The sequence below is a fragment of the Artibeus jamaicensis genome, unplaced genomic scaffold (assembly GCF_021234435.1).
Source record: "Artibeus jamaicensis isolate MK-2021 breed Jamaican fruit bat unplaced genomic scaffold, CSHL_Jam_final contig_482, whole genome shotgun sequence".
Taxonomy (NCBI): domain Eukaryota; kingdom Metazoa; phylum Chordata; class Mammalia; order Chiroptera; family Phyllostomidae; genus Artibeus; species Artibeus jamaicensis.
This window is the reverse complement of record NW_026521857.1, coordinates 3,038,911-3,066,560: the sequence shown is the minus strand read 5'-3', so window position 1 is coordinate 3,066,560 and position 27,650 is coordinate 3,038,911. Positions and strand designations below refer to the sequence as shown.

Sequence of the window (27,650 nt, the reverse complement as noted above, 5' to 3'; positions counted from 1 at the left end):
TTGTATAAATTTTTAGCAACAAGGATTTATTTCCTGTGAATTTTCCTTCACTTGGTGTAGCCTTCATTTTGTCCTCTAATTTGCGACCAAAATCAACCAGTTCTGTGAGCATCCTGATCACCAGTGTTTTGAACTGTGCATCTGATAGGTTGTCTATGTCTTGATTGCTTAAAAGTATTGGCTCTGGGTCTTTGATTTGTTCTTCCATTTGAACCATTTTTTTGCGGGGGGCAGGGGAGTCTGGTCACGCCTGTTATGTAGTGAGGGGCAGAGCCTTAGGTGTTCTCCAGGGTGGGGCAACCCAGTTGCTGGGTTGTGACCCTGTATATGGGGGCAGGGTCAGAAAGGGAACTGTGGTTCTTGTTTTGCTCTCTCTTGGATTTCAGTCCCTTCTGCCACTTCCCACAAGCAAATTGGGCCCTTCTGGTGCTATTCCCATGTGGGTGGGCTTGTGTACATTCTAGGATCCTGTGGGTCTCTCCAGTGAACTCTCCTGTAAGGCTGGGAGTCTCTCCCGGCACCTCAACCCCCACAAGTGTTTTCAATTGGTGCTTTTAAGCTTTATTTCCCTGCGCTGGAGCCCTGGATTGTGCGGTCTGTCTCACTCCCCCTTTTTGACTGGTTTATCTGCACATGAATGTGTGACTGCAGTTAGCTAGCTGCCTTGTGCGCCTCACTGGGTCTGCTTGTTGCCTCCCCGATCTTGGGGTCTGCCAACCACTGTCTGTGTGCCTGGGCCCACCAACCACCACTTTTTTCTGCCTCGACCCATCTCCACCAGCCACCAACTCCACCCCTTATCAGTCTGGATGAATGGTTGTCAGACTTCCATACAGTTCAATTTTCTGTCAGTTCTGGTTGTTTTTTTGTTTCTAAATTTTTGTTGTCCTTAATTTTGGTTGTGCAAGGAGGCACAGTGTGTCTACCTATGCCTCCATCTTGGCCAGAAGTCTAGCAACAAGGATTTATTGAAGATGATCATCCATTGTGCTAGGCTGTCGGATGTGCCAAGAAATAGATATGGCTCCTACTTGTTCTAAAGTGTTTCACCATCTGGTTAATGATAGCTAGCACTTACTATGTTCTTACTATGCCAGGCACGGTGGGGGAACTCGATCACAGTTATAGATCTCACAGTTGGCTGGGAGTCAATATTGCACATGAAAATATGACTGAGATTTCCAGATGCTATAGAATAAAGTCTCAGAAAGTTATAACTGACCCAGGCAGCAAGCGTTAGAAAAGGAGAGATCCCTGAGGCTTGGAGTCCTCAGGAAAGATGTCTCAGAGGAGGTGGGACTTGACTTGGACCCTGGAAAGAGTGTTGAACCAAACAGGACTAGGGAGGAAAGGAGCAAACATATGAGGTTGGGAAGGTGCCCAGTGAGGCTGAACCTGTTTGAACTTGAGGACTTAGCAGAGGGAAAGTAGAGAATCCTTTTAGAGAGGTAAACCATGGAGAAGGCATGGAAGTCTCAAGTGCCATAAGTTTCTGAACAGAAGGGGTGTGTGTGTGTATTGATGTTTGGAAAAGATTAATAGTAAGGCTGGAAAGGGGTGTTAGTTATTTTTTAAAGACACACTATGACACAGTATGGGCCTTTAGACTATTGATTGTATATTGGCAGTTAGTGAAAGCACCTTTATTTGAATTTCACAATGAGTTGTTTACATGTCTAGTTGTTTACATGCTGGGATTTTTTTCTGAGCAGTTTACCATACCTCTTTCCTTTGTACTGACCACCTCGAAGGTATGTGTGCAATGGAGAGTAGGTAACATGTGCTCTTTAACATGTCCTTAAGTGCTTTCACATCCCCACCTTCCATGAACTGTAGCTTCTAGAACTGCTGAAGTGCTCTCCTTTTTTGAGGCCACGTGGAGGGGTGGCTGATGGCACCATAGATAGCCCTGACTTAGCAAAAGAGCCTCTCTGAGCCCCTCATCCCCTCCCTGCTCCTTACCACAAGGCACCGTATGAAGAACATACATTATGGGATGTTATATCGGAGGTACCCTATAAAACATCTGGTCTGAAACAGGCTTTCCCTGTTCTCTTCCACCTGGTTTAATCTAAAAGGGAATGGTCAGATAATTCGGCGACTGTTCCATCTTGTAGGTTCCTTGGAGATTTGTGTAAATGTTGATAGCTCAAGGAAGTACCATGCTTGACAACCCAGTTTATTGTTTGGGTGCTGAAAATTGCTTTAAAGATCATCAAAACAGAAACACACAGCCTCATACAAGATGAGGGTGGTCATTGGCACGTCTAATCTCTCCTGGAACTGTAAGAAATAAGATCTCTGTGAGAAATAGGCTGGGAATGGGGATGGAGCACAGAACTGAAACTTCTTAATGTTTTTAACAAGCACTTTCCAAATGTCTTGACCCTGGCCAGCATCCTTGCTTTGCGTCTGTCTGCGCAGCAGGGAACACTCCGTAGAACTGATGTCCCTCAGAAGCAGGTTGGGATGTGCTGCTTTAGCCTAGTCCCTTCACTTTGCAGGTGAGACAGTGGGTAACGGCAGAGCTGGAACTGGGATGTGGGAAGGGGAGGGAGGTGATCGCTGTCACCTTCCTCATGCCCACGTATACTGATTCTCAGCCTCTAGTAGTAGAGGGGTGTGTGGAGGTGACCACTGCCTGTGGGAAAGCGCCAGGGAGAGCAGCAGAATGGGGACTCGTGGGGGGACATGCTCTGTGGGGGGCTGAAGCTCACTGGTGGAACAGTGGGTGGTGGCTGCTGAGAGCAGGTTCTGCCAGGTGAATGACATTTCTGTGTGCCCCAAGGAGGACAAGCTTCCTCTGCTGTCAGGCCAGGGGCACCTCCTGGAGCCAGCTTCCCAGGCAGTGGCTCTGGGCGTGCGCCCTGCAGAGTCGGGTGTAGGTTTCTTTGCCTGTGTTTAAGAAAGGGCTTTAAGGGAACTGGAAACTTCCCCGACTTTAAATGTAATGATGGTTTAGGATCTGGTAATAAAAGGAGAACAGAGGACCATGAAGAGCAAAGCTGTGGTTGGAGAAAGGAAGGGTAATTGCCCAAATTCACTGGCCTGGGGTAAATGATAAGATAAAGATAATAATCTTTAAACTGGGGCTGGAGAGGAAATGGGTATGAAAAGGAATCGAAAGGACCTGAGTCCTTTTCTGTGGAGCAGAGAGATGACTGGGGAGAGAACAGTTAGTGACTTTATTCTTGTGCATTATTATTTATTGTTATATGTTGTTATTTATTGTTTTTCTACTCTACGAGGCTTTAGCTTGAACCAAGTCCATTCTTTAGGTGTTAAGCTCTTGAAGAGGGATCATGGGGCCATGCTTTATGTGCCGCTCGCCTATATACTACTGGATACAATTCTTACCTCTCTTCCCCCTCCCCAAACAGAAATTAACCTATATATAAAAGGCATCAGTTGTTCAATGAGTTAATAGAAAAATTTGGCCAGTTCTACTCATAAAACCTTGATGACCTCTTAATCTTATTGCACTGGAAGAACAAAAAAATGATTCTGGTGTTTCCTTTCCTGGCCTAGCGGAAAACACGTAGGATATGTGTTTTCTCTGGACCCCATGTCCCTCGCTCCCTTTCCCAGCCTGAGCAGGAGCGCCTCCCTCCCTTGTTGCAGAATGGTTGGTCTTCGCAGAAGTTTCCCGCCATTACCACCTGCCAGGTCTAAAGACGGTTCCATGAACATGTTTCCAATGTCACGGGGCATTGCTGATACCATCTACAGTTTGTTAGGACCAGAGCTGCTTGGGAGCAGGTGCCTGGGTGGATCCTCTCTTGCTAGTCCTGTCTTGAAATACACAGAGGACTGTTACATATGCCTGAGACTAGAATGTCAAGCTCACACTTGGACGCACACCTCTCTGCTCTCCCTTGGTAGTGCGGTACAGCTGCTACTAAGAAACCCGTTCACCCAACACTCCCTGGTCAGCAGATATAGACGCAGGCCTGTAACTCCTCCTGGGGATTTCCAGCTGGAGACACCGGGATCCAGAGCCTGACCTCTGCTGCTGCTCCCTGGCCTGCCCCTCCCCTGCATGCTGAGAGCCCTGGAGGTGCCAGTCAGCCTTTGGAGACTGGAAAGAAGGATGGACATCAGTGACGTGACAACAGATTGGGCTTGAATGAAACAGAGTCTGAACTTCATGGTCAGGGAAGTCTCCTAAGTCCAGAGACGTTTAAAGTGATTTATACATTCCAAACCCCTAAGAGGCAGTTAATTGTACTACTTTGCATCAGCGAGCTCAGGGTTGAGAAGGTGCCACTGACCTCAGACCCCCAGCTGGTGGGACCTGGGAGCCAAAGTGTCAGTCGTCTCCCATGATCGATACTCACAGCCCCCGGGGCCTCTAGGGGTCTTCCAGGGCTTCTTGTGGTCAGGTCCAGTCTTTTGTTATACACTGTGGATAAGTATTAAAAATTATCTACAGCAAATCAAGTACTATATGAAGAGGGAACCAAAGTATTTACCAGTCAGTATAAGGTGACTCTTGCCTTTAAAGAACTTGTAATCATGGATGAGGGAAGGGAGTGCACAGAATGTTCTAGAACAGAAGTTCCCAAACATTCTCTATTTGTGGTGCCCTTAGTCTCAGTAATTTTTTCCCGGTGTTCCTAGGCCTAAAGAAAGACCTAGCAATTCTATTTAGTTGAGTAATACATATTTAGATCCTAACAACAGAACAGATACTTGAAAAAATAACACATAAGTTGAAAGAATAGAAGCATGTGTATTTCTTTCTTTCATAATCAATTATAATGAGTTATATGGTACATGTGTGCCTGTTGGGTACCAAGAGCTTCTCAGGCCTTGGAATCAGATAGAACACAGCCAACCTCGTTTCCTCGCCTACCATGGGTTTTGTCTGGCACTTTTGTTTGTTTTGTTTATCACAAGCAACCTCCCAAAGTGAGCTTCGCAGAGATAGGATGTTATTGAAAGGAAGGCAGTGCAATCCAGTCCTGAAACTGAACTTCCTGCCTCTGATAGTTCCTGCAGTGCCCGGTAGTTGCTGAGTACAACTGCGTTTCCACAAAAATGTGAAATACGCTGCCCTGCCTCTGGGAGTTTGCTGTGGGGACCCCCAGACACCTGGGTGCCCAGGTATCCAGGCTGGGGACCAAGCTTCTAAAGCACAGGAACATTTCTTCTCAAGTAGTTGCTTGATGAATGTTTGTGGGTCAAATCAAAGGTTACGTGAAAGTCTGTGACTGCAACTTGATTCCTTTTTACTGCCTGTGGAATTTTATTTAGAATTGCAATATATTGTTCAAGATGAGCTACATATACATCGAGCCAGAATATGTGAATTTGAATCCCAGTTCTACTACTTACTTATCTGTGGGGTGAACTGGGCATGGACTCTTGAGGGTTTGAGAATGACAGTGACTTCCCAGGGTATCGGGAGGGTTTGAAAGTGCAACTGCACTCTGCCAGGCGCTTCAATCAGGGAGCGTTACTTCTGTTACTCTTACTCCTAGGTGGGTATTGGCACTTCAGTGTGACGGAGCATGACAAGCTTTTCTCAGGAAGAGGTGTTAATTTGAGGAGGGTGGGTGTGGGCTGAGGTGGAGGACAGCACCCTGCCAAGAGGGAAGGGGACAAGCTACAGTAAGGCCCATTGGTGGAGGCCGGCCTCTCTGGTCAGAGGGTCTGAAAGGCTTCAGAACTGCTCCCTGAGTGCGGAGACCAGTCCTACTAGCCCAGGTGCCCAGCACCCCCGCCCTGCTATGAAAGAGAGCAAACCACGCCTGGGTCTCATCCTTGTTTAGTCTGTATCTGGCACACCTTTAGGGCATCCACTGTGTTGGAGACATCTGGACCTTTCCCCACAGGCTCTACCAGAGTCTCGTGCAGGTCTGCTGAGTGGCCAGGTGTTCCGGAGCCCCAGGCTGGACTTGTTCCTGCGCCGTGCCTACACGGAGCCCTCTGCTGCAAGTCTGAGTCCCCGAGTCCCTCCCCTGCAGGAGCCCAGTCAGGACGGACAGGGAGCCATGACAGCCCTGCAGGGGCTCTCTCCCCAGGAGCTGGTGTCTGCAGAGCCTGCATCCCCTGGGCGCCAGTATCCTGGCCTCCTCCAGGGCCTCACAGTATAATGGGGAAGAAAAAGTATTGGGACTTGACCCGTAGCCCATTTTGTCACTGTAAAATTGGGCTGCTGCCACCTGATGTCACCAAGCAGCCCATGGGCTCTCAGCTGGCCTCTCTGGGGCAGCTGCAGACTCTGTGTCCAGTTTCTGGGAGTTCCTGCCCACTATGTTTCTTCCTTTACAAAGAGTTTGCATTGTTTGCAAATTGTTGCTTGCACCCAAGAAACTCCAAGACTTAGGACTCCTCCTAGCCAGCAGCCTGGGGTGGTTGCCTGGGGCGGTTGCCTGGGGCAGTGTGACTGAACTCTCTGAGCATTTCTTCAATCTTTCAGCCTGGATGGCTGGGCTTGCGTAAGTCTTCCATATGCAGGACCGGCTGTTTGTCATTTGGTCCCAAAATGAAAACCTGAGCCCTATCCCATAGAGAGAAAAGGCTGGAGGAGGAAAGAAACTGCTAGTTCTGAGCTGCCCAGGGAAACCCGATCTCTGCGTTCAGCTAAGATGCCTTGTAAGCCCCCCTTTGTGCACACACAGCTCCCTTTCCCTCGTCCCCACGCCTGCCTTGCCATTCCTGAGGTTCTGAGCTCTGTCGACAAGATCCTTGCTGTATTGATGGCACAGATGTGTTAAAATAGCAGCAGCAAGCAAGGGTGAGGTTTGGTTCTCAGAAAAGAGGTTCTCAGTTTCAGCCTCCTTCACTAACTGAGATTCAGTTGTTGACAAGACGCAGCTGATGAGGTGCTCAGCTAAGTGTCTCAGCCCGCCTTTGCCTCCCATTTGCCCAGGCTGGCCTCCCCGTTGCCATTCTATACAGCCAATAATGCCAGCAGAGGTCTCTGCCTGGGTGTGTGTGGTGTCCAGTAAATGAGCACCACGCCCAGTACCCCTAGGCTCTGCATTTGTTTTCAGTCAGGAGAGAGCACTGCAGTAGGTTTGGTGGCTTTAGGTTTGTTTGTTTTGCTGCTGCATCTTGCAGGAACTTTCAGCAAACTTTCTATATACTACTCATTTTGTGCTCTCACAGTCTTGTACAGCTGGCAGGGCCAGAGATCAGCCCCGTTTCATAGACAGATTTTGCACATTGAGTCAGTGGCAAAGCCAGACTTAGATCCCATTTTGAGTTCAAGTCTTGACACCTTACCCATTCGCCATGCTGCCCTGCAGTTACCTCCCTGGCCCCCACACTTGCTTTGAATTCTGTAGCTCTGCAAGCTGATGTGAGCAGGTTTAATTTGGACTTTTTCTGATCGTTACTGACTTCTGTAGACACTCTTGAGCATGTTTCATGTGTCAGGACAGTAGCCATATGTCATTCCATCCTCACAGTAGTCTTTGAAGGTGTTATTCCAATTTTATATATAAGTGATCTAAGCTTCCTCCACGCCAGATGGCTTAGGCCACACAGTTCCAAATGCTGGCATCAGGACTTCAGTCCATGTCCCCCACCCTCCATTCCACTTCCCTTTCAATAAATCCTGCTGGACCTTGGGTTGCCTTATTAATAGGCACTCAGTGGTATATCAGTGCTCAAATCGGTCTTTTCAGAAAGGGGTCCAGAAGCCTGTAAACCTCTGGTCCTAGGGAAGCGTTCTAATGGCCAACAGCAACTACCTGGCTGATTTTAGCAGAATGGAATTTTTTGAAAGGACATGAGTTCATCACAGAAATATTAGGCAGGCTGGGGAAGTGGACTTGGAAAACAAGGGGAACAAAGAAAGGTTTGGCAGCTGGAATCACAGTCCAGGCCTCACCAGGACACCTAGCTGACATGGACGGACGCTGTTGCAGGTGACGGTGTGGACACTGGACTCCAGGGGCCGTTGTTGGCATCACCCCACCACAGCCCCGGGAAGCCCAGGGCTGTTGCTGTTTCCCCCTGTGCCAGCCTGGGTTCTCCCCCTCCCTCCTTCCTGGCGTACCAGGCCCAGGGGGTCTTGGAGTCAGGCCAAACCCAGGTGTGTGCCTACGCCTTCACCGCAAAGGCTGCTGGGAAAGCAAGCTCCCGGTCTGGCTTCCACAGTGGGAAGCAGCTCTCCCTCTCACTGAAACTCGCAGGGCGGGGAGTTTCCCAGATAGCACCAGGAGATTCAGGTGCCGTGTGGCCCCTGAAAATTACAAATCTCCTTCACACGCCCCCAAACACACACACACCTAATTCTAGGTTACTACTGTGTAGCTCCTCATCACCACCTTCCCACCCCTCCCCACACCTTATCACAGACTTGGCCTAAATTGCAGAAATGATGGTGCAAGTGCTTTGGGAAGTGAAGTGTTACTAATCACCCTGATAATGCAGGAACCCCGGATCTGGTTTGCCTTCTGGTTCTGGTTTATCGCTGTTGTCTGGCCGAATCTGCAACAACCCTGTGCTTTGGAGTTGAAGATCATCTCACAGCTGATTTTTTCCTTCTGTGTCTGACTGACGGGGGAGTTTCATTTTTCTTTATGAGGAAGCACGGAGCACCGGGGGCGTTCCTTTCCTGGGCCCCGGTGGGGTGGGGTGGTGGGCTTCCTGGGGGTTTTGCTGCTGGCACACTGCTTCCTAGAGGTGAAGTGTGTGGTGAGCCCGTTGCTGCCTAGTTCCCTTTTGCCAAGATGCAGGTGCCTGTGTGCAGAAGGCTGGAGCCCTCCCCCCAGGGCTTTCTTTATTCATCTGTGGAAATCCAGCCCCACAATGGCCTGCTTCCCCAGCCACCCTCCTTCCTGATAAGATTCTTCAGTTGCTCTGCCCAGTTCACTGCCATAGATGTGAGTGACTAGACGCCTGCCTTTTAATGAAAACAGTCACTCGGGTTCTCCCACTTTGAAGCTTCCTCCTGCCTTTCTTTCTCTCCAGCTCTTCCCCCTTACAAGCAATCACTAGCCTTGTCTCCCCTCCTTTGCCTTTCCAAATTACCTTTCAACTTAGGGTTGGGGTTCAGAAAGGCCCAAACGGTTAGGGGCTTTTTAAAATTACATGCCAGATGGTGCCAAGGCTCAGTCATTTCATCCTGCCCCCACCCTTCCACTTGTAGCAATTGCCTAGATAGAAAATGGGAAACCTAGGGCTTTGGGATCACAGACCTGGATTTGCAGTGGGGACCTGCCACATAGCTGTGATCCTGAGCTGTCATAATCTCCCTCAGCCTCAGTTTCCTGTTTGGGACAGATGGGGATAGTGGTGCCACTGTGACGTTTAATGGAGACGGCAGGAAGCCCAATGGCACTTTGTGGATGCATAACATTTTCAGCCTTTCCTTGTGCTCCTTTCTGGCCCTGGAGACCAAGGCTCCGGCCCCGCCTAGCACTGTTCTATTACCACTGCCCACGGGGAACCCTAAATTGGAAATGCAGTCTCCGTGGTAACAAGGAGACTATTAATATGTTTTTAGAAGTCTAGGACACCTTACCGATTCTTCCTTTTTGATGGAGTAAAAACTACTCAAAGAACATAGAAACAAAGGGAGCGATGAAAGGGAAGTCTACACATGTCTGAGGCACTTTATATTGGAAGAATACTTGAGAATTTTCCTCCTGGAGGACTTCCTTGAGCTCATGCCCAAACCAGTGGACTGGGCTGGAGCAATTTTAAGATGAACTTTGCCTTCCGGTATCTCTTTTTTGATTAGTTATACGGCGAAAGGAAGAAGATCTGGGTGGGCCTAATCTGATCACAGAAGACCGTTAAAGATAGATAGCCCTTTTGCCACCACCTCTCTAGCTGGTGACAAAAGAGGAAGTCAGAGAAATTACAGGCCGGAGGAGGACTGACTTCCACGTGTGCTACAGGCCTGAAGACAGAATGGCCCAAGAGGAGTGAAGGCACCTCCAGGAGCTAGACAGCCAGAGGGGACCTCAGGCCTACAGCCCCAAGGAACTGGATTGAGCCACCAACCTTGTGAACTTCGAAGCACATTCTTTCCGCAGAGTGGCTTTCTGAAACCCTCAGCAGAGACCCAGCTGAGCTTACCTGCACTTCTGATCTAGAGAACTCAAGGATAGTAAGTGGGTGTTGTGTGAAGCTGCTAGTCTGTTGTAGTTGTATGGTAGCCATGGAAATCTGATATAGCCCGACGCTAGGGACTGGTGGGGCCTGTGGTATATTGGAGATGCATGTGCCACCCAACTATGAAAGCCACTATTCAACTGTAACTGGTAATTGTCATGCAGAAGTTCTGGGGGAAGAAACCCAAAGTTTCTGAATCTCCCCCCTTTTTAAGAGAGGCCAAAAATTTAGACTGTGTGAAATATCCTGACTCTTATAAGTCACATCTGCTAGGTAAATATACCATGATCCCTTCACTAGAGCATAGCCCCTTTTGAATGGAAAGTTTCCTACCTTTTGGGGGTTTTTTTGAGAAGTTGCTTATTTTAAATTTTACTGTCTTTTATACTATCCGCACAGAGGATAGTGTTTATGCCAAAAGTGTTGACTTGCAATCGACAGGTCCTGAGGTTTTGTCCACGACTCTGTGAGGACTTTGAGAGGTAACGCAAGGCTCTCACCCTTTTGGATGGTGATGAGAGTTCATACTCAGGAAGAGAAAGCACAGATTTTTTATTTCTCTGCAGCCAATCTGATCACCACTCTAGGCCCCCATCTTTAGGTGGGTAGGTGGGGGATGGGATTTTACTCCAACCTGGTAATCTCACCTAACCCAATCATTTCCTTTGAAGTAGCTCATTCTCTTACATGACTGTGCTGGCCCAACTGTTCAGCATTTTGCCCTTGGCACCGTTTCACTGCAGAAGGTGGCTGCTTCCATGGGGAAGGTGTGGCTTATATGACTGGCTGCGTTCCCTGGGTCCTGTACTGTGCCCTGAATCCTAGCTTGTCCAGGTCTGGAGTGGGGATACAGGTTCAAGAGGGGGCGTTTTAGGCCACCCCCAGAATAAAATGACCACTAAAGTGTCACTTGGCTATTTGGGACCAACGTAACAGGTTTCAACTGATGAGGCCCATATTCCTGGCCATTTTTCTCTGTCCCCAGGCCCCTGACCACTGTGTAGAGACTGCATCCAACCCCAGGCTTCTGTTTTCCCATGGACTCTCTCACTACCTCCCTGCCCCCCTCATACTTGGGTTTATATGCACAGGCAGGGAAGGGCAGCCTGGGGCCCCCTGCCTGGGAAGCTGGCCAGAGCCTGGAAGGTCTCTGGCATACCTGCTGTTCCTAAATCTCTGTGCTTGGTCTTCCCTGGGCTAGAAGTGGCAAGCATTTCTCTTCTCTCCTGGGGAGCTGGCCTGTGACTTTCCAACATCAGATTCTCATTCTCGACCAGTGGAGATGTTTGGGATGTATCAATGGGAAAGCTGAAGATGAAGTGTTTCAGGGGTACCGTCCCCGTTACTGCTGTTAGGGGCTCGGTGACTCCATAATACTGAGGCTCATGAAACCATCTGAGAGCATTTAACTCCTGATGGGGTTTCTGCACAAAAGGAGGGATCAGGCCTGAGCAGTGGGGGGAAGTCTATTGAAAGGCTTGGTGGGATGGGGGCTGGTCTTTAAGGGCAGGTTGGCTATAGAAAAGCACTTGAATGTCTGATTCAGTTCAGTGTCAAGTCCTATCTGTATCAGCTGTGCTGACTTCCTTTCCTTGGTTGTTCCCCTTTCAGAGCTCACCGACCTTGACAAAAGGAGCTGAATATGGGTCACCCTGACCCATTTCTATCTCATGTTTGAAAGCGGAATGGAAAGTTCATCAAGCTGCTTGAGACTTTTGTCAGCAAGCAGCTGAGCCCTAGGCACCCCCAGCCCTGTGGCCCTGGTTTCTTTTTCTTTTTTAATCCTCACCCAAGGATATGCTTTTTTATTGATTTTAGAGAGAGAGGAAGGGCAAGACAGAGAGAAAGAGGAGAGAGAAACATTAATTGGTTACCTCCCATACGCACCTTGACCAGGGATCGAAACCACAAGACAACACTCCAACCAACCGACCCCCCTGGCCAAGGCCACCGCCCCTGGTTTCTGGTGCTCACCACAATTTGCCTCGGACCCTCCTTTGGTGCCGAGGGGGGCAGGCTTTGCCTGTGTGCACAGGTACAGTAGCTGGCGAGAATGGTAGCAGATATCCCAAGAATGGGATATCGGGGAGACGAATGTTGTCTCTGGATGTTGTATACAATTTAGTTATGGGTACAAAGAATAACCTAGCTAGTCTCAAGACAGGTGTGGAAGGCAGTAGGAGTGAAGTTAAGATCAGGCTTCATCAGAGTCGCAGTTCACATCCCAGCTCCACTGCTCACTGAGCCGTCCAACTGTGGGCAAGTCGCTTACCTGCCCAGAGGCTGTTTCCACATCTGTGAGTTGGGGACAATATTGGTACCTGCCTCGTGGGGTGGTGTACACTAAAAAATCAAAATGCATATAAAATACTTAGCCTCTCCTGGCAGAGAGTAAAGTGTTCTGTAAATGCTTGTTGCTGGTTTAAATTATGTCATTGTTATTATGAAGAGATCAGATTCAGGGTTTGAATAGGGAGGCTGTTCGCCAGGGAACCTCAGGGGACAGAGGAGGTGGGATTTCTCCGAAGGGGCTTGGTCTCCTGTTTATATGGAGGAAGGAGGGCACAGACCAGGGTTTAGACAAGTCACCCCTACTGATGCTGCCACTTCTCTTGCACCCTCTAAGCCAAAAGAAAACATGTGTGTCGAGGGTGGAGGAAGGGGGGAGATATAAAGGGTTTGGGTGGGGGGAAAAGGGAGAGAGACTTGGACTAGATGGAGTGTGGCAGTGAGTGAGTAAAACTGACCGACTGTCCTGTACCTCAGGGGCCAGGGAAGGAGCTGTTACAAATACTGAAGTATCTGATTCAGCCCAGTCTGTTCAGATACTTAGCTCTTTCTTTCCTCTAGTTCTGCCTGATCTCCTTTGAATCATAGACTCTTTTAAGACTTGAACCTCTCCCTCAGAAAATTGAGTATCAGGATATATATGTGCCCTTTTTGTAAAGAATCCAAATGAAGCCGTTTCTTGGGTATGGGGTTAAACACCATTTTTAAAATTGGATGTGAAGCTTCTGAATGAACGGGGAAACTCTTACCCATGCTCCAGAACCCTGCTCAGATGTCCGCTCTCTAGCAAAGCTTCCCACCATGCCCAAATCAGTTCCCCAGCCCTTCCTTTGTGCTCTCATTGCCCGTCTCTCTATTACATCTCGTCATTGATTAGCTCTCTTAATCATTCATTTTCTGGTTAATCTCCTCTACTAGACTGTGAGCCCCTATTCATCTTTCTTACTCATTTTTCGGTCCTGTGGCCAGCACAGAAATGTTAAAGGAATAGAGCGTCAGTGAAGATAATGACTTCTCTGCATGAAGTGCAGAGAAAGCCCTCTCTTCCTTCTGTGAGTGGGAGAAAAAAATAGGAAGCCATATCTGATGGGACTTCTTGTGGGACTCTGCCAATCTGCCAGGACAGCTGCAAGCCAGCCTGCAGGACCAGCACCCATTTGGCTTTCAGAAGATAAGGGACTGTCAACACAAGTGTAATAATCGGGGAGAACGGGTGGGAAAGTAGCACGGGCCACACAGATTCTTACCATTGATTAGATAAGGGAGTAAGTCACTGGAAATGTGTTGGTGGGAAGGGATGCTTTGAAGTTCCTGGCTGATTATGCTAGTGAAGGGCTCTAGGTGGCTGGTAGCAGCCACCCTCCAGGTACCCAGGATAACCTCCCTGATCGAGGGCAGGGAAGGGCAGCTGCTCTATGGGACAGCGGAGACCGTGTGTGTTTCCCAAGAGGTGTCACTGGGAAGCCCCTTATCCCAGTCCTGGGGTGGGAGGGGACCCATTTGGATGGAGTAATGAATGCCCTGGTCCCTGGAAAAAGATACAGAGGGGTGCTCCCCCACAGCCTGGAGACCCTGGACGTGGAGGAGTGGGGGGCACAGCTGCTTGAGGGTGGCTGTAGAGTCTATTGGTTGGAAAGTTCTTATGATAGCTCTGACTCCTCAGGAGGGCTGTGGATATTTTGGCTTTGCTACAGAGAACACACTCAGCAGGCTTTGGAGGGAGCCAAATTTCCATTTGTCCCTGACGGATCTCAGGAGGGCAATAAAGCTCCTTCTGAAATTATTTAATTTAAAAGCTCCCGACGAAGAGCAGACCTACTGCCTTGCACATTGTACTTGGACCCTCTGGAAGTTGCCCATCCATCTCATTTCTCCCCATGACATGGGCGAGAAGCTTAGAGTTCCACCATTTTATAGGCAGGGAGCTCTCGCTTTGTGTGCTGAGTGGTTCTTGTCTTGAAAAATAAAGTAGGTTCCAGCCCCAAGCTTCCCCTGCCCCTAAGACCCAGTGTTCTCTTCTCATGCAAAGGGGTAAATGGTCTCCCTGGAGTTGGGTTTTGAAGGCTTCCCCAGAATGCCTGGGCCAGTCCTGCTGTTTTCTGCCACATCCCATAGTCCTACTGTACAGCCTTGACAAATGTGACCAGATTCTAAGACATCCATTTCTGGGTACAGGGACAGAGCCCCGGTTGAGCAAACTGAGTGTGGGGTGATGGTGTAATGGCCCACTCTGTGAGGGCGTCAGCAGGGTTACCGCCACCTGCCCACACCTCCAAGTGCCCGCAAAGCTCTCGCCATTTCTTCACATCCTCGTGAGCACCAGGCTTTGCTGAAACTCTCCAACTGCTTGGGAAATGTTTGGGGCTTGGCAAAACACAAAACACTTTTTCTCAAGCATCTAGTATTTTTTCCTGCTTTCCATTTGTGCTGCCTGTTTGTTTGGAGTAAAATCGAGTCTGAGTGCTTCACACCCCCTGGCCTGATTCTCCGTGGCACCATTTTCTCTTAGATTGACTGAGTTCCCAAAGTTTTGGATTTTTTGCCTTAGAAGGACACAATGTCTTTCTTACCACAAGAGAGTCTGAACTCAAAACCTGAAGGGAGGTTGTTTTGGGTGGCACTTTGAAAGGTACGTGAATGCAAGGGGTAGAGGTGGCCCTCCTGTGAGAAAGCACGCTCTCTTCTTAGGGGATGCAGAGCTGAGGCCAGCGTTGTGGTTTTTCCCTCCTGGGTTCCCACTAGGAATCAGCCGTGGTCGTCTTAGTGGCAGGCTCCCAAAGTGGCCTTCTGCCTCCCCCGACTTCCTCTCCCTGAGAAACTGCTCTTCGGTTTCTGCCTCTGTGGTGGAGTATCTCCACCTTCCTATCAAAGGGATGTCTGACCCGTGTGCTTAGGGAAGAGTGCGAGATCTTGCTCTTACTTATCATTTCCTTTCTAGCACAAATGGAGAGAGTGCTTTTCTCTAAAGAGCCCATTCCAGCACTTTCTCTGGGGGTGGCAAGAAAGGCATTGTGCTAAGGCCCGCGAAAATCATGAAGACACCAAAGATTTGCAGTATTTTCTGGAGCCCTAAACCCCCAAGCTCCAGGTTGACAGAGGCAATTGGAAGGCAGGTATTATCTATCTGCTTTCTTGGGAAGAAATTCAGCATATGTTCAATGGCATCTGACACACCCAGGGTTGTAGGGTATGTCAACCCTCTGCAAGTTCCCATGACATTGCATGTGACTTTTGGGGTAAGGGAAATACTCTGTACTGCACTAGTGCACCTACACACACACCTGCACACACAGTGTCTGATGACGGAAGTCTACAATTAAACAGTTAAACATGGTACTGGTAGTGGATTATACTGTACTGTATAATTGAAGTTGGCTAAGGGTATAGAACTTAAATGTTCTCACGCACAAAAGATAAATATGACGGGTGATGGATGTGTTCATTAAGTAGATGGGGGATCCTTTCACAGTGTATACCAAGAACCATATGCACACTTTAAATGTCTTACAATTCTGTGTCAATTATACCTTGACAAAGCTAAAATAAAACATATAAACAAGCAAACAACAGTGACAAAAATAGAATTGCAATTTTCTTAGCCTAAGCCCTTGATTCTTGGTAAAACTGCTAAAAACCTTGGGATTTTGGTAGGGCAAATTTGGGTGGCAAAAAGCTGGGAAAGAGAATTTAAGTATTTTGAGGGCTCCAGAGTGGGCTTTGCAGAAGTCTGGCCAAGAGGTGGGGTTGGGGTAAGAATGTCCGGAAAAGAGAGAAAACAAACTCTGCTTTACAAGTCCGTGAAGGGTCTGCTAGCTTGCATTTGGGGTTCCTTTTAAAACTGGAAGTATTATCCTATTTTTAACAGTGTATCATAAAGGTCTCAAAAAGTTATTTAAATTTTTCCATGGAGATTCCTGTTTCCCAGAACCTGACTGGGGCGGGATGTACATGGGCTTGGGATGTGGACAAGGTTTTGTATGTATGTTTGAGTTGCATCTTCTGGAAAGAAACCATAGCTTTCACCAGGATCATAAAGAGGCCCTGAGGAGTTGGAGCAAGAAGACCTGGCAATGTAGCCTGAGCCTCCAAAACATCCTACGTTCAGGGTGCTTTCACCTGCTCGCTGGAGCACAGGTACCCGGACAGGCCCATTAGTTCTGGGACATGTCTGCCCATCCTGGGCTTTGGAGGGCTGGCCCTCCTGCCATACGTGAACACTGTCCTTCAAAGTTCTTCATGTCTCCTTTGGGCTTACAAAAGAAAAAAATTTTTTCTAACCATAAAAGTAATCACTTAGAAAATATAGAAAAATATCATGAAGAATATAAAAATTAGTTATAATCTTACAAATAAATTAACCATTGTAAATACGTTCAGGTAGTTCCACCCAGCTTTTTTTCTTTTCTTTTTTTTTTAAACAGAGACTTGAGGCCCTGGCCAGATAGCTCCATTGGTTGCAGCACTGTCCACATTCACCAAGGTCACAGGTTCAATCCCCAGACAGGGCACATACAAGAATTAACCAATGGATGCATGCATAAATAAAGTAGAACAACAACTTGATGTTTCTCTCTCTCAAATCAGTTTTTAAATATTAAAAAAGGAGAGAGTTGAGATCATTGTATGTCTATGAATAGAGCCCTTTTCACTTAACATTACATCATGAACATCTCGCTTGCCATTAAAAAGTCTTTATAAGCATCATTGTCAGTGGCTGCACAGTATTGCATTATATGACTGTACTACAGGGCACTTACCCATTCTTCTAGCACTGAGCATTTGCACTGTTCCCAGCTTTTTGCTCTAATAAATAATGCATGAGAAGCATCTCTGGGCGAGAAGCCGTGCTTACATTTTAGATTATTTCTTTATGATGGATTCCTAGAAGTCTCTTTTGACTTTTGAAGATATTGTAAATGAAGATGTTGCTGAGACCTATCTGTAAAGTGTAAACTCACAAAAGACTGTGGGTAGAGAGGTAGGGCCCAGCACCAGTATCAACAACGCTCACCGGGTTCCTTGCAAAACACGCAGCCCTCCTGCAGGCGCTGTGGGCACATAGAAGAACCAGCCTTTATCCTCAAGGAACTTACTGCATGGCGGGAAATCACAACATGCACCAAGAGCCTGAAGGCAGAGAAGCCTTTCTCAGAACCTTGGGGGAGCCACATGTGAGCTCAGAATGGGGCAGAGTTCTGCTTGTAGCTTCATAATGATGCATACTCTGGGGAGGGAGTCCAGCTCTCATCAGGATCCTCTCATCTGCAGAGCTGCAATGAATTACCCAGTCATTGATTGTTTGGGGGGGGCATGAATTAAATTTCTCAATTTATTTCTCTTACTATTGTATTTTATAGTTTTTATAACAGAAAAACATAAAAATTTTCATGTGCCATTAATATGACCAATAGATTGTAACAGGAAGATGGCAGTCAAGGGTCCCAGTTTGGGGACCTTGAGGTATACAGTATAGGAAAGGCCACAGCCTGTACCCAAAAGGTATGAGGCAGATTTGGGCAGCATTTGTCACCTGTCCCTGCAGTGACCTACCAATTCATTTACATGGAAATCTGCTCCTGCCTCATGAGCTGGTGTTACATGAGCCTAATGCCTGCAGGATCATATTATTGGAACATGGGGTTATGCAGGTGCATGGCCCTTCTAGTAATCCACGCCAGTGTTTCCTCATCCCACTGCTGGCACCTGGTTGCTAGAAGTTAGAGGTGCTTCTTATTGCTCACTAACAGTCAGGAGATGCAGAAAAAGCAAGGAGATGTGGTCTCTGTGTGGCCTCCAGACCTTTCACTCGGGGCCAGGATTAGATGTGCATGTGGAAATTGATACCCACTGACTGTATTTACTTTCTACAATCTGTTCTGACCACATCTGTTGTTGGACTAGTTCTTCCGATGGAAAAGTGAGAAAGCCACGTGCTGGGCTGTGGCCTTGTCCAGGTGTCCACACTAGAAAGAAACCTACAATTACCGGACTTCCACAGGACCCTAGTTCAGCTCAGCCTGTGGGATATCATGATGTTGTCAAGTTGGGTGTACTCAGTCAGAGCAGCCGGGATGGGTCTGTGTGTCTCATCATCCCAGTACTCGTGTGGTACCTCCTGTGTTTGTGGCTGGAGTGCCCAGGTCCCCTTGAGAGGGTCTGTGTGCAGAGCGTGGCTGGACAACAGAGCCCTGCCACAGGCAGGCATGTGTATTGACTCAGAAGCTCTCCAGATCTTTTTACCTAGCATGCTTTAGTCTGGCCTGCTAACAAAAATTTGTATAATTCTGTTATTGTTGTCGCTGTGTTATTTTGAATCCTACTTGGCTCTTTCTCGAGGTTCAACTGAGTTGTTTTTCTTCCTTGACTCTTGGCTTCTAAGGAATAAGTCCCTTTCTCCTTCTCTGTCACTCCCCTTTCCTCTGGCCCTCTGTTTTCCCCACACCCCAAACCACCTAGTGTCCTCAAGGGCTTGCATCTACCTGTAAATTATGCACTCACTGTGGTCATCACATAACCCTAATTCTTATTTGGCCTCAACTCCATTGGCCAAAATCACTAACTAAACCTCACTGTGAGACAGATGGCAGTCCGGGAGGAACTGGCCACTGTCCACCCTTGGGATAATATCTGCTGTTCCCATAAGGAGGCAGAAAACGTTAAACTAACACACCTGTGATCACTGCCAGCCCTAGTCCTAATGCAAAGTAAACAAGTAAGATAACACTCAGTATATAATCCTTTGTTGGTAGCTGTGGGGGAGACAGCTAAAAGCTTAGGCCTGTTCATACTCTGGTTCTCTTCAGATTGTATAAATCTTTCCCCTTTTTAAAAGCTTAGGCCTTTGAAAGATATCATTAAGAAATTTTTTCTCATAGTTAATCTGATTGACTTCGGCCTTGACTTAAGCTTCTATGTTCTGGTTTTGTCCAGATAGAGACACTATTCTTTTCTCTACAGATGATATTTTAATAATACAGTTTTAATAAAATATTATTTTACACAAAAGATAAAACTTAAAGCATTTCATATGTAACCTAATTTTAATAAAATATGTTATATGTAAAAAGATTACATTGCATACTTTAATAGAACTCATTTTATATTTAGATATTTTGAACATATTTTATAAGTAACATTTGTATATAAAATATTATAGACTTATACGCATAAAACATTATATTTTAAACATTTAAAATATTTCTAAAATATAGGCTATTAAAATATTAAAATCAGTATTCATATATCAGTATTGATGGTTTCATACTAAAATTAAGTAACTTACTTATTTAATCACTGAATATATAGAGAATATTGAAATACATGAAATATATTATTTTTGCCTAAATAAACGGTATTATTAAATATTTTTAAGGATACCCAATGTAATCTGGTTCCCAGTCCAAGACTTAATGTCTGGGGCGCACAGCGCCCCCTACCGCTCGCTCCCCACCCGGTGCCCTGATCAGCTGTTTTTTCTCCGGCCCACAGGCATTGGCAAGAACGTCATCTGTGACCGCACGGCCACGCCGCTGGATGCCTTCCGCATGATGTCTGCCGCCCACTACTACCCCAAGCTCATGAGCATCATGGGCAATGTGCTGCGTTTCCTGCCAGCCTTCGTGCGCATGAAGCAGCTCATTGAGGAGGGCTACGTGGGTGAGCTGCTGGTGTGCGAGGTGCAGGTGCACAGCGGCAGCCTGCTGGGCAAGAAGTACAACTGGAGCTGCGACGACCTGATGGGCGGAGGCGGCCTGCACTCGGTGGGTACCTACATCATCGACCTGCTCACCTTCCTCACTGGCCAGAAGGCTGTCAAGGTCCACGGGCTGCTCAAGACCTTCGTGAAGCAAACGGACCACATAAAGGGCATCCGCCAGATCACCAGCGATGACTTCTGCACCTTCCAGATGGTGCTGGAGGGTGGGGTGTGCTGCACCGTCACCCTCAACTTCAACGTGCCAGGTGAGTTCAAGCAGGACGTGACTGTGGTGGGCTCAGCCGGGCGCCTGCTGGCGGTGGGCACGGACCTTTACGGGCAACGCAATAGCGCCCCGGAGCAGGAACTGCTTCTGCAGGACTCCACACCTGTCAGCAACTCCCTTCTGCCCGAGAAGGCCTTCAGCGACATCCCCTCGCCCTACCTGCGTGGCACCATCAAGATGATGCAGGCGGTGCGCCAGGCCTTCCAGGACCAGGACGACCGACGCACGTGGGACGGACGGCCGCTCACCATGGCTGCGACCTTTGACGACTGCCTGTATGCCCTGTGTGTGGTAGACACCATCAAGAGGTCCAGCCAGACCGGCGAGTGGCAGAACATCGCCATTATGACTGAGGAGCCAGAGCTCAGCCCCGCCTACCTGATCAGCGAGGCCATGCGCAGGAGCAGGATGTCCCTGTACTGTTAGCATGGTCTGGGGACCTAGGAGGACTTAGACCTTCCTCAAGCGGCCCAGAGTTGGGGAAAGGCATTGGGGAGAGGGGGGCCTCCAGGAGTAGGGGGAGGGGGAGGGGCAGTGGGAGTAAATGGCTTGTGGGAAAGTGAACCCCAGCCCAGGTGAGGGGCCCCAAACAAGACTGTTAGGATGCTGAGTAAATAGCTTGAGAGTGTTCAGAGGGCCTGCCTTTTCTGAGATCATCCCTCCTGGGCATTTGCATGAGAGGTAGAAAAGCAAGGAGGGAGACTTTCCTTCTCATCTCATTCACCCCCCACACCTTGGCCTCTTTTGCAAGCCAAATGGTCCTGTGAGATCAAGCTTAGTTGGTGAAGGCTCTCCCTCCTCCCTACCCGCCTCAGGCTGGCAGGAGAAGGCATATCCCCACATGTCCACACAAGCCTGTTAGTCTGGGGAAAGGTGGGGATGCAGTGGACTAATGGAAAAGTTCAAGTTCCAGGAAACCACTTTAAGTGTCTGGAGGAAAAAGCACTTGGTAGTGAAGTGTACAGCTTTCTCGACTGATTGGGCTTCCTCCTAGGAAGCCGGAGGGAGTGTCTTCTTAATTGGTCCACTGCCCTTCCCCTGGCCTGAGGTGGAGCTAGGGAGTGCCAGGAATGGCCGGCAGAGAGACGGGTTCTTTAAGGCAAAAGGAGGGAGCAAGAACACACCTGCGTGGAAACAGATGAGGCAGAGAATGACATATCGCTTTGAATTTGTGAGCAATTAAAAAACTGCAAGAAGCCATCTGATAACACTACTTTTGGGAGAGTAGAGTTGAGTGTAAGATTTGGTACTAAAGCATTGAGGTTGTTCTTTCACCTGGCTCCATGGGTAGCGCCAGAGAGACAGCAGGAGGTGTGGGTCCGACTATAAGCTCACATGCTGCCCTTGAGAGCTGGGCACAGCTGCATGCCAAAGTGCTGGGGTGGGAGTGCCCAGCGGAGGGGAAAGTGAGCCAGCCCTGGGCTTGATTTGTGCTTCGACACCCACGCCCCCTACCAAGTTAGAGCAGGGCTTCAGGTGTGTCATGCAGCTTTGTGAATGTAAAAGGGAAGTCTTCAGTTCCACTCGGATGTAGTCCTTTTCCCTTTAAAAAAAAAGAGTCAATACTCTTTTCCTTTGCTTTGATGACTCGGATACCTAAAAAAATTTTGATGGGTATTAAACAAAACAAAGCAAAAGGACAATAAGGAACATAATTTTCAGTGTTTCTAAAATAGGGTTTTAGAGCCCTCTCGGCTGTATTGTCCTGGGGGATTGAGAATCTAATGTTGGGAAAAGCACATTCTTCTACTCCTTGGTCTCTCGTCTCTCTTGTCTTGTCACCCTCTGCTTACAGAGCTTTTACTGGAGACGGCAAACTGCAGGCGCAGAGCAGGCAGTGCCAAAAGGGAACAACCACACACACACACACACACACACACACACGGCCTTGTAAATACTCATTGCCACCAAATGTCACTAAAATCACTCTTAGAAATTCAGGATTGGTCTTAAAAGGACCAAGTCAAACACATTTTGAAAACAGGGTCTTTTTTTCTTTTTATCTTTCTTAATCCTTCATCCCACAGGAGACATTTGTTAAGGTTGGGTGTAGAAACTAGTACTTGCAAATCTATATGGCTTTTGTTCACAGCTCACACAACCGAGGCTGAGACTACTTTTCAGATGACTGGCAGTAGAACTAGAAGGGAATTTAAGGGGCTGAGAGTTCACTCCCTGGCTCTGAGCAGGCAGAATCTGAAAACAACAGTACAATCAGCTGATCCTCCATTCTCCTTCCAGGGTCACAATATACTATGAACTCATACATTGGGCAGGCTGCAGTGTGGGTGTCCAAACATCATGGGAATGGTGGTCGTTTTCTAGCATCGAGGAGTAAGGATCACCTTGCTGGATACACTCACCCTACTTCGAGGGCTTTTACTGCAACATAGTAAACTTGATCAGCTGAAACTCTGCATGCTACGTTCTAGTCCCTGATCAGTTTTTCACACTTCATGATGACATGCCAAGCTTTTGTCGCTATCAGTTCAAAGCTAGAGATTTGACGGGATGGAAGTCTCCCAGTAATAGCTGGAGCAGAGGGTCATGCCCTGGGCTGTTTTGGTTCAGGTTCTCTTAATTGCCCTTTGGGTAGCTTTTGCGGAAACTGAGTGGAATGATTTTTTTCCTAGCTAGCCTGAAAGGCTGTGATTAGGGATGAAGGAAAAGGAAACTAGATGGCTCTCTGGGTCTCATTTTTCTAAGTCGTTTATCATCTGAGTAGGGATTTCCCTGGGGCTTCAGTTTCAAGTTTCTATACTTAACCAAACACTTGGGAGGTTCCCCCCCCAAAAGCCTTTGAGCTCTGTGATAAATGCTCAGTATCTTAAACAAAAATTCTTATTTGAGGCCAGAGTATATAGGAAAAATATATATTCTTTTAGAAAGCATGAAAAATAGTTGTGTATCATGCATGTAGTAGGTAGATGCAGGAATGAGGAAGAAAAGACCAAGGTAGTTGATGTTTTTAATACAAAAATAATAGTAAATGGATTTAAGATACTTCTTAGTCATCTTTTTGCTCCTGTCCTACCACTTGCAGAGACTTAGTTGCAATACAAAGTAAAATCTCAAGCCTTCCACAGAGCTTGCTGAGACCAAGTCCAGCAGCTAATAGTACCCTCAGGGTACCTCAGGGTCTGGGTACTGTCAGCTGACTTTGACTGAGGCTGAGTCCTGGCAATAACCTTGCTCTTTCAGCTTTGTTTAATGTGTCTTAAGGAGCTGGTATAATGGAGGCACACACTTTAGGGTCATCACATTTAGTTGCCCGTGCCTGATTTGTTACCATCCTCAGGTGGATGCCTCTGCTACTGGAAATTTTGGCTCATGCTGCTGGTTGCTTCTGCAGAGGTCCCGAATCCCAAATTCTGAGAAAGGAGGTGGGCCAGGGGCTCTTACATGGCACCCACGGTGTGTGGGCATGCTCTGGGCTTAGTTGGATACTCTGTGTTTTCCTCTGGAGAGAGTCCATGGCCACTGTCAGCTTTTCCATGACTTCACCCTTTCATGGGAGAAGCGTAGCAGGGAAGCGCAGACACTCCTTGGCTGACCTGGCAGCAGATACCTTTGTGTATCTGGACCCCAGCGTAAGTCTTGGCTAACTCCAACTCAATGAACTCCTCCCAGAGCCCTTGTCCCTCTGCAGAGTCATCTGAGTACTCTGTGTGCAGCAACATTTTTTTCCAAGATTTTATTTATTTTTAGAGAAGGGAAGGGAGGGAAAGAAACATCAGTGTGTGGTTGTCTCTTGCACGCCCCCCACTGGTGACCTGGTCTGCAACCCAGGCATGTGCCCTGACCAGCGACCCTTTGATTTGCAGTCCAGCACTCAGTCCACTGAGCCACACCAGCCAGGACGCTCCAATATTTCTTGATATCCATCGTGTGCAGGGTGTTTTAAGTGCATTGTCTCATTTAATCCAAAAAAACCAACCCTTTAGTATTGGATATTGTTATTCCCATTGTACACATGAGATAATCGAGGCTCATAAGGAAGAGTAACTTGCCCAGAGTCACACAACTGTTAAGCAGAGACAGCGTGACACTGCAGTTTTTCTGTAGTGGCCCTGGCCACCTGCCCTGGAAAGTGTTTGATTGTCACACTAAGCATACAGCCATTGCATAAGACATGGTCTTGTCATTCCTCAGGTGATTCTTCTGGTCACTCCCTGCTAGTGTAAACGGAAAAGGGTGCAACAGATTCGAGAGTATTAGTAGTGCAATGCTTTAGTAGCCCGAGAGCAGACGCTTCAGTGGTCCTCCCAGGGGCTCCATCGGGTAGGGACTGTGATGTGGGGGAAGAAAAGGTTGGTGAGCCACCACTTTCCACTGCTAACTGGTGGTCACTCAGATACGGTGCTGGCTGCAACTCCAGACTCCAGTGTGAGCTCCTGAGGCCATCCATCACCTCCTACGGCAGCACCTGAGGGTGGGAGTGGGAGGGGCATGGGGCGCCTTGCCTTGTGAAAAGTCCTGGGAGTCTGACTCGGTCAGGGCTGTCCCCTGAAACCCCGGGTTCCCCATCTGCCCATTTCTCCTCCTCGAGTGGGAATGCCAACTGCTGGTAAAGAGACAAAGCCACACTGCAGATGCACACAGCTTTTTTTTGTTGCCCTCCCTGTTTTCAAAGTGAAATTAAAATGTGGGGCTTTGATAATTTTTTAAAAATAAACTCCCAAATGCCATAGCCTTCGTCCCATAAATTTCAAGGCTTTGATGGCCAAAAAAAGTAGCAGTGGGTGGAGCGCGGGTCCTGAGCCAGATCTGTATCTAGAAGAGGTGGGGGTGGGGGTGTAAGTAGAACCGGCCTCAGGAAATCCCAAAGGCCCACATCTGAATTTATGTCCCTACCCTTGCCAAATACCGTACAAATTAGAGCTAACTGTTCACATTACAATCACAATGGGAGGTTTTATACAGCTCGTTTTTATGAGTGCATTCAAGACAAATGAGTTTCTAGGAAATTGATTCAGCTGCGACAACTCAGGGAATTACAGTCCGTTTGCATGTCTGAGTTCTAACGGCAGCTTTTCCACCAAGTAGCCATGGGACCTCAGACAAGTTGTCTCATGTCTCCGAGCCTTCCTCTTCCCATCTGAGAGCTATGAAGGTGCTGTGTGAAGCAGAATGTGACTTACAGGCAGAAAACTCGGCTTCTAGTCCAGGCCTGCCACTAATAATCAGTGTGACCTTGGCCATCACTTAACCTCAGTGGGGGGCTGGGGAGATATGAAATAAAGGAACTAAGTATATTGGGTTCTGAAGTCCCTTAAGATGCAACTGGATTTACTTTCACCCAAGGATGTTAGCAATTCTGAATCTCCTCCCCCACCCGCTGCCACACAAATAAAGGCTATGGACTCAAAAACCTGATTTACAACCCAGGTCACGTTCACCAGCTGTGGCTATGAGACCAGATGAAGAGAGTTAAGAGGGTGAAAAGGTACAAATGCAATATACTGCTGAATTTTGAGTCACACACACACACACACACACACACACACAAAAGAACTTAAAAAGCCCCAGTCCCTGAGTGAAGAGAGGAAAGACATTTTCCTGTTCTACTCAGACCACCAAGAGAAAACTCCAAGGCCATCTATGATAATCAGCCAGTGACATTTTGAATATCCCCAACTCTAGTTTGCTGCATCACCTACAATCAAAATCAACTTTCTAAGTTGATTTTAAAAGAAGCTGAGTATATATGTATGTATATGTATAAAACCAAACTTATGTATAAAAAGTCAAGGCATGTATACTAGATATTTTAAAGAAGTATTTATCAAGGGGAAAGATGTGTGTTATAAAGTAAACAGAGTCTATATTTTCTATATAATGTAGATAGCAAAAATAGCTTATAAGTTATAGAAGGTTCGGGGCTTTTTTGTTTGTTATTAAAGAAAAAAAGGATAAAGAATGCAATTCCGTTTCATGTTTTAAAAGCCAAACTGTTGTGGGAGGTGGCCCTCCCTGCCTGGCTCCGCAGCGGTGCAGTCTGCTCCCCGGGCCCAGGGGCCGATGCCCACTGTTGCCCCTGCCATGGCCAGGTTGGCATCCCTCAGCCAGCTGGCACACCCCCTCTTCACACCTGGCTTCCTGCTGCCCTCCACAATTTGAGCTGGTGGGATAAAGGAGTGAAAGTAGCAAATAAAGATTAAAGAGAACAATTACAGCTGTTTATGTTTGTTTATTAGACCCAGGTGCTCTAGCTCATAAGTTAGGTACCTGGCTAATTTGTGGAATCTGAAGCAGGAAAGGGGGTGGGGATGAGGGTGATACATTGGGGGGGGGGGGGGGGGGGGACTGCGTGTGTGTGTGTGTGTGTGTGTGTGAGAGAGAGAGAGAGAGAGAAAGAAAGCCTAGTCAAGATAAACAAGAGGACAGCATAGATTGTAGCTTGGGGAGCAAATTTTAGAATTCCCTATAAATTTGCTACCTTAACATAATACCTCACAGCGAGCTCTGGCAGACATTTTCTTACCGGCTTGGTTGACTCTTTACAAGAACATTGTTGCTTACTTTGTCCTTCGCGGTGTTTAACGGTAACCGTCTTGAACCCGGCTCAGCCTAAATGCAAATCTGCATGACATGAGGTCTTGTGGAAGGGCTGGCTTTTCCTCCTGACCCCATGCTGTCTTAGAGAACATACACGGGGAAGTCTTCTGGTCATGCTTTCCGTTCATTTAAAAACAGTTAAGAATTAGAAAGAATACAAAAGCCGAGCTCTTATTCATTACTTCACAAGCTGTGGGGGCGACTTTGCCCTCAGGTCCCCCCTACCCGTCCACCATGGATGAAAGTAAACACTACCAAGACATGATCTGCTTGGGGAGGAGAGGTGGTCAGTTTCTCAGAGGAAACAGGCCAGGAGCCCCTTCCTCCAGGGGCTTTTATTGGGTTGTAATACACAGGAATACAGGGTGGCAAGGATCAAACAGTAGATAACATTTCACAGAAATCTGAGAGCTTAGTCCAAGTCACTGTCTGTCAGGAAAGGGGGTTTGCAGAAGCTTTGGGAGACATACTCATTTCCTGCTCGGACCCTTATCATGTGAATGAAAACACTCTTAGCAAAGCAGGTTTCACAGGATTTTTAGTAACTCTTTCTTTTGCCAGATTTCCCAAGATCCACTCCAGTGGGCAAGGGGCTGCACCACCTCCCCCATAATAGGTTTTAGGCTTAAGTGGATTAGAGCCAGGAAGGGCTTCTCTCAGAGGACATGGGGACTCGGGTTATGTCAGATAGCTGGGGGGCAAGGGTCCATTGCTCGCTCTTTGTCATAGCCCCCCCAGTCCTTC

The 27,650-nt window shown here is 47.6% G+C and overlaps 1 protein-coding gene across 2 annotated transcripts in view; it reads left to right on the top strand.

Annotated features, from left to right (window-relative positions):
* GFOD1 (glucose-fructose oxidoreductase domain containing 1) overlaps positions 1-26,521 on the top strand; it is a 117,162-nt gene extending 90,641 nt beyond the window's left edge. For both annotated transcript variants that reach the window (XM_053668216.1, XM_053668217.1), the window contains exon 2: positions 19,855-26,521. In XM_053668216.1, coding sequence (XP_053524191.1) covers positions 19,855-20,774 — 920 coding nt within the window. In that variant the 3' untranslated portion in view covers positions 20,775-26,521. The remainder of the gene's footprint in view (positions 1-19,854) is intronic.
* Positions 26,522-27,650: the final 1,129 nt, after the last annotated feature.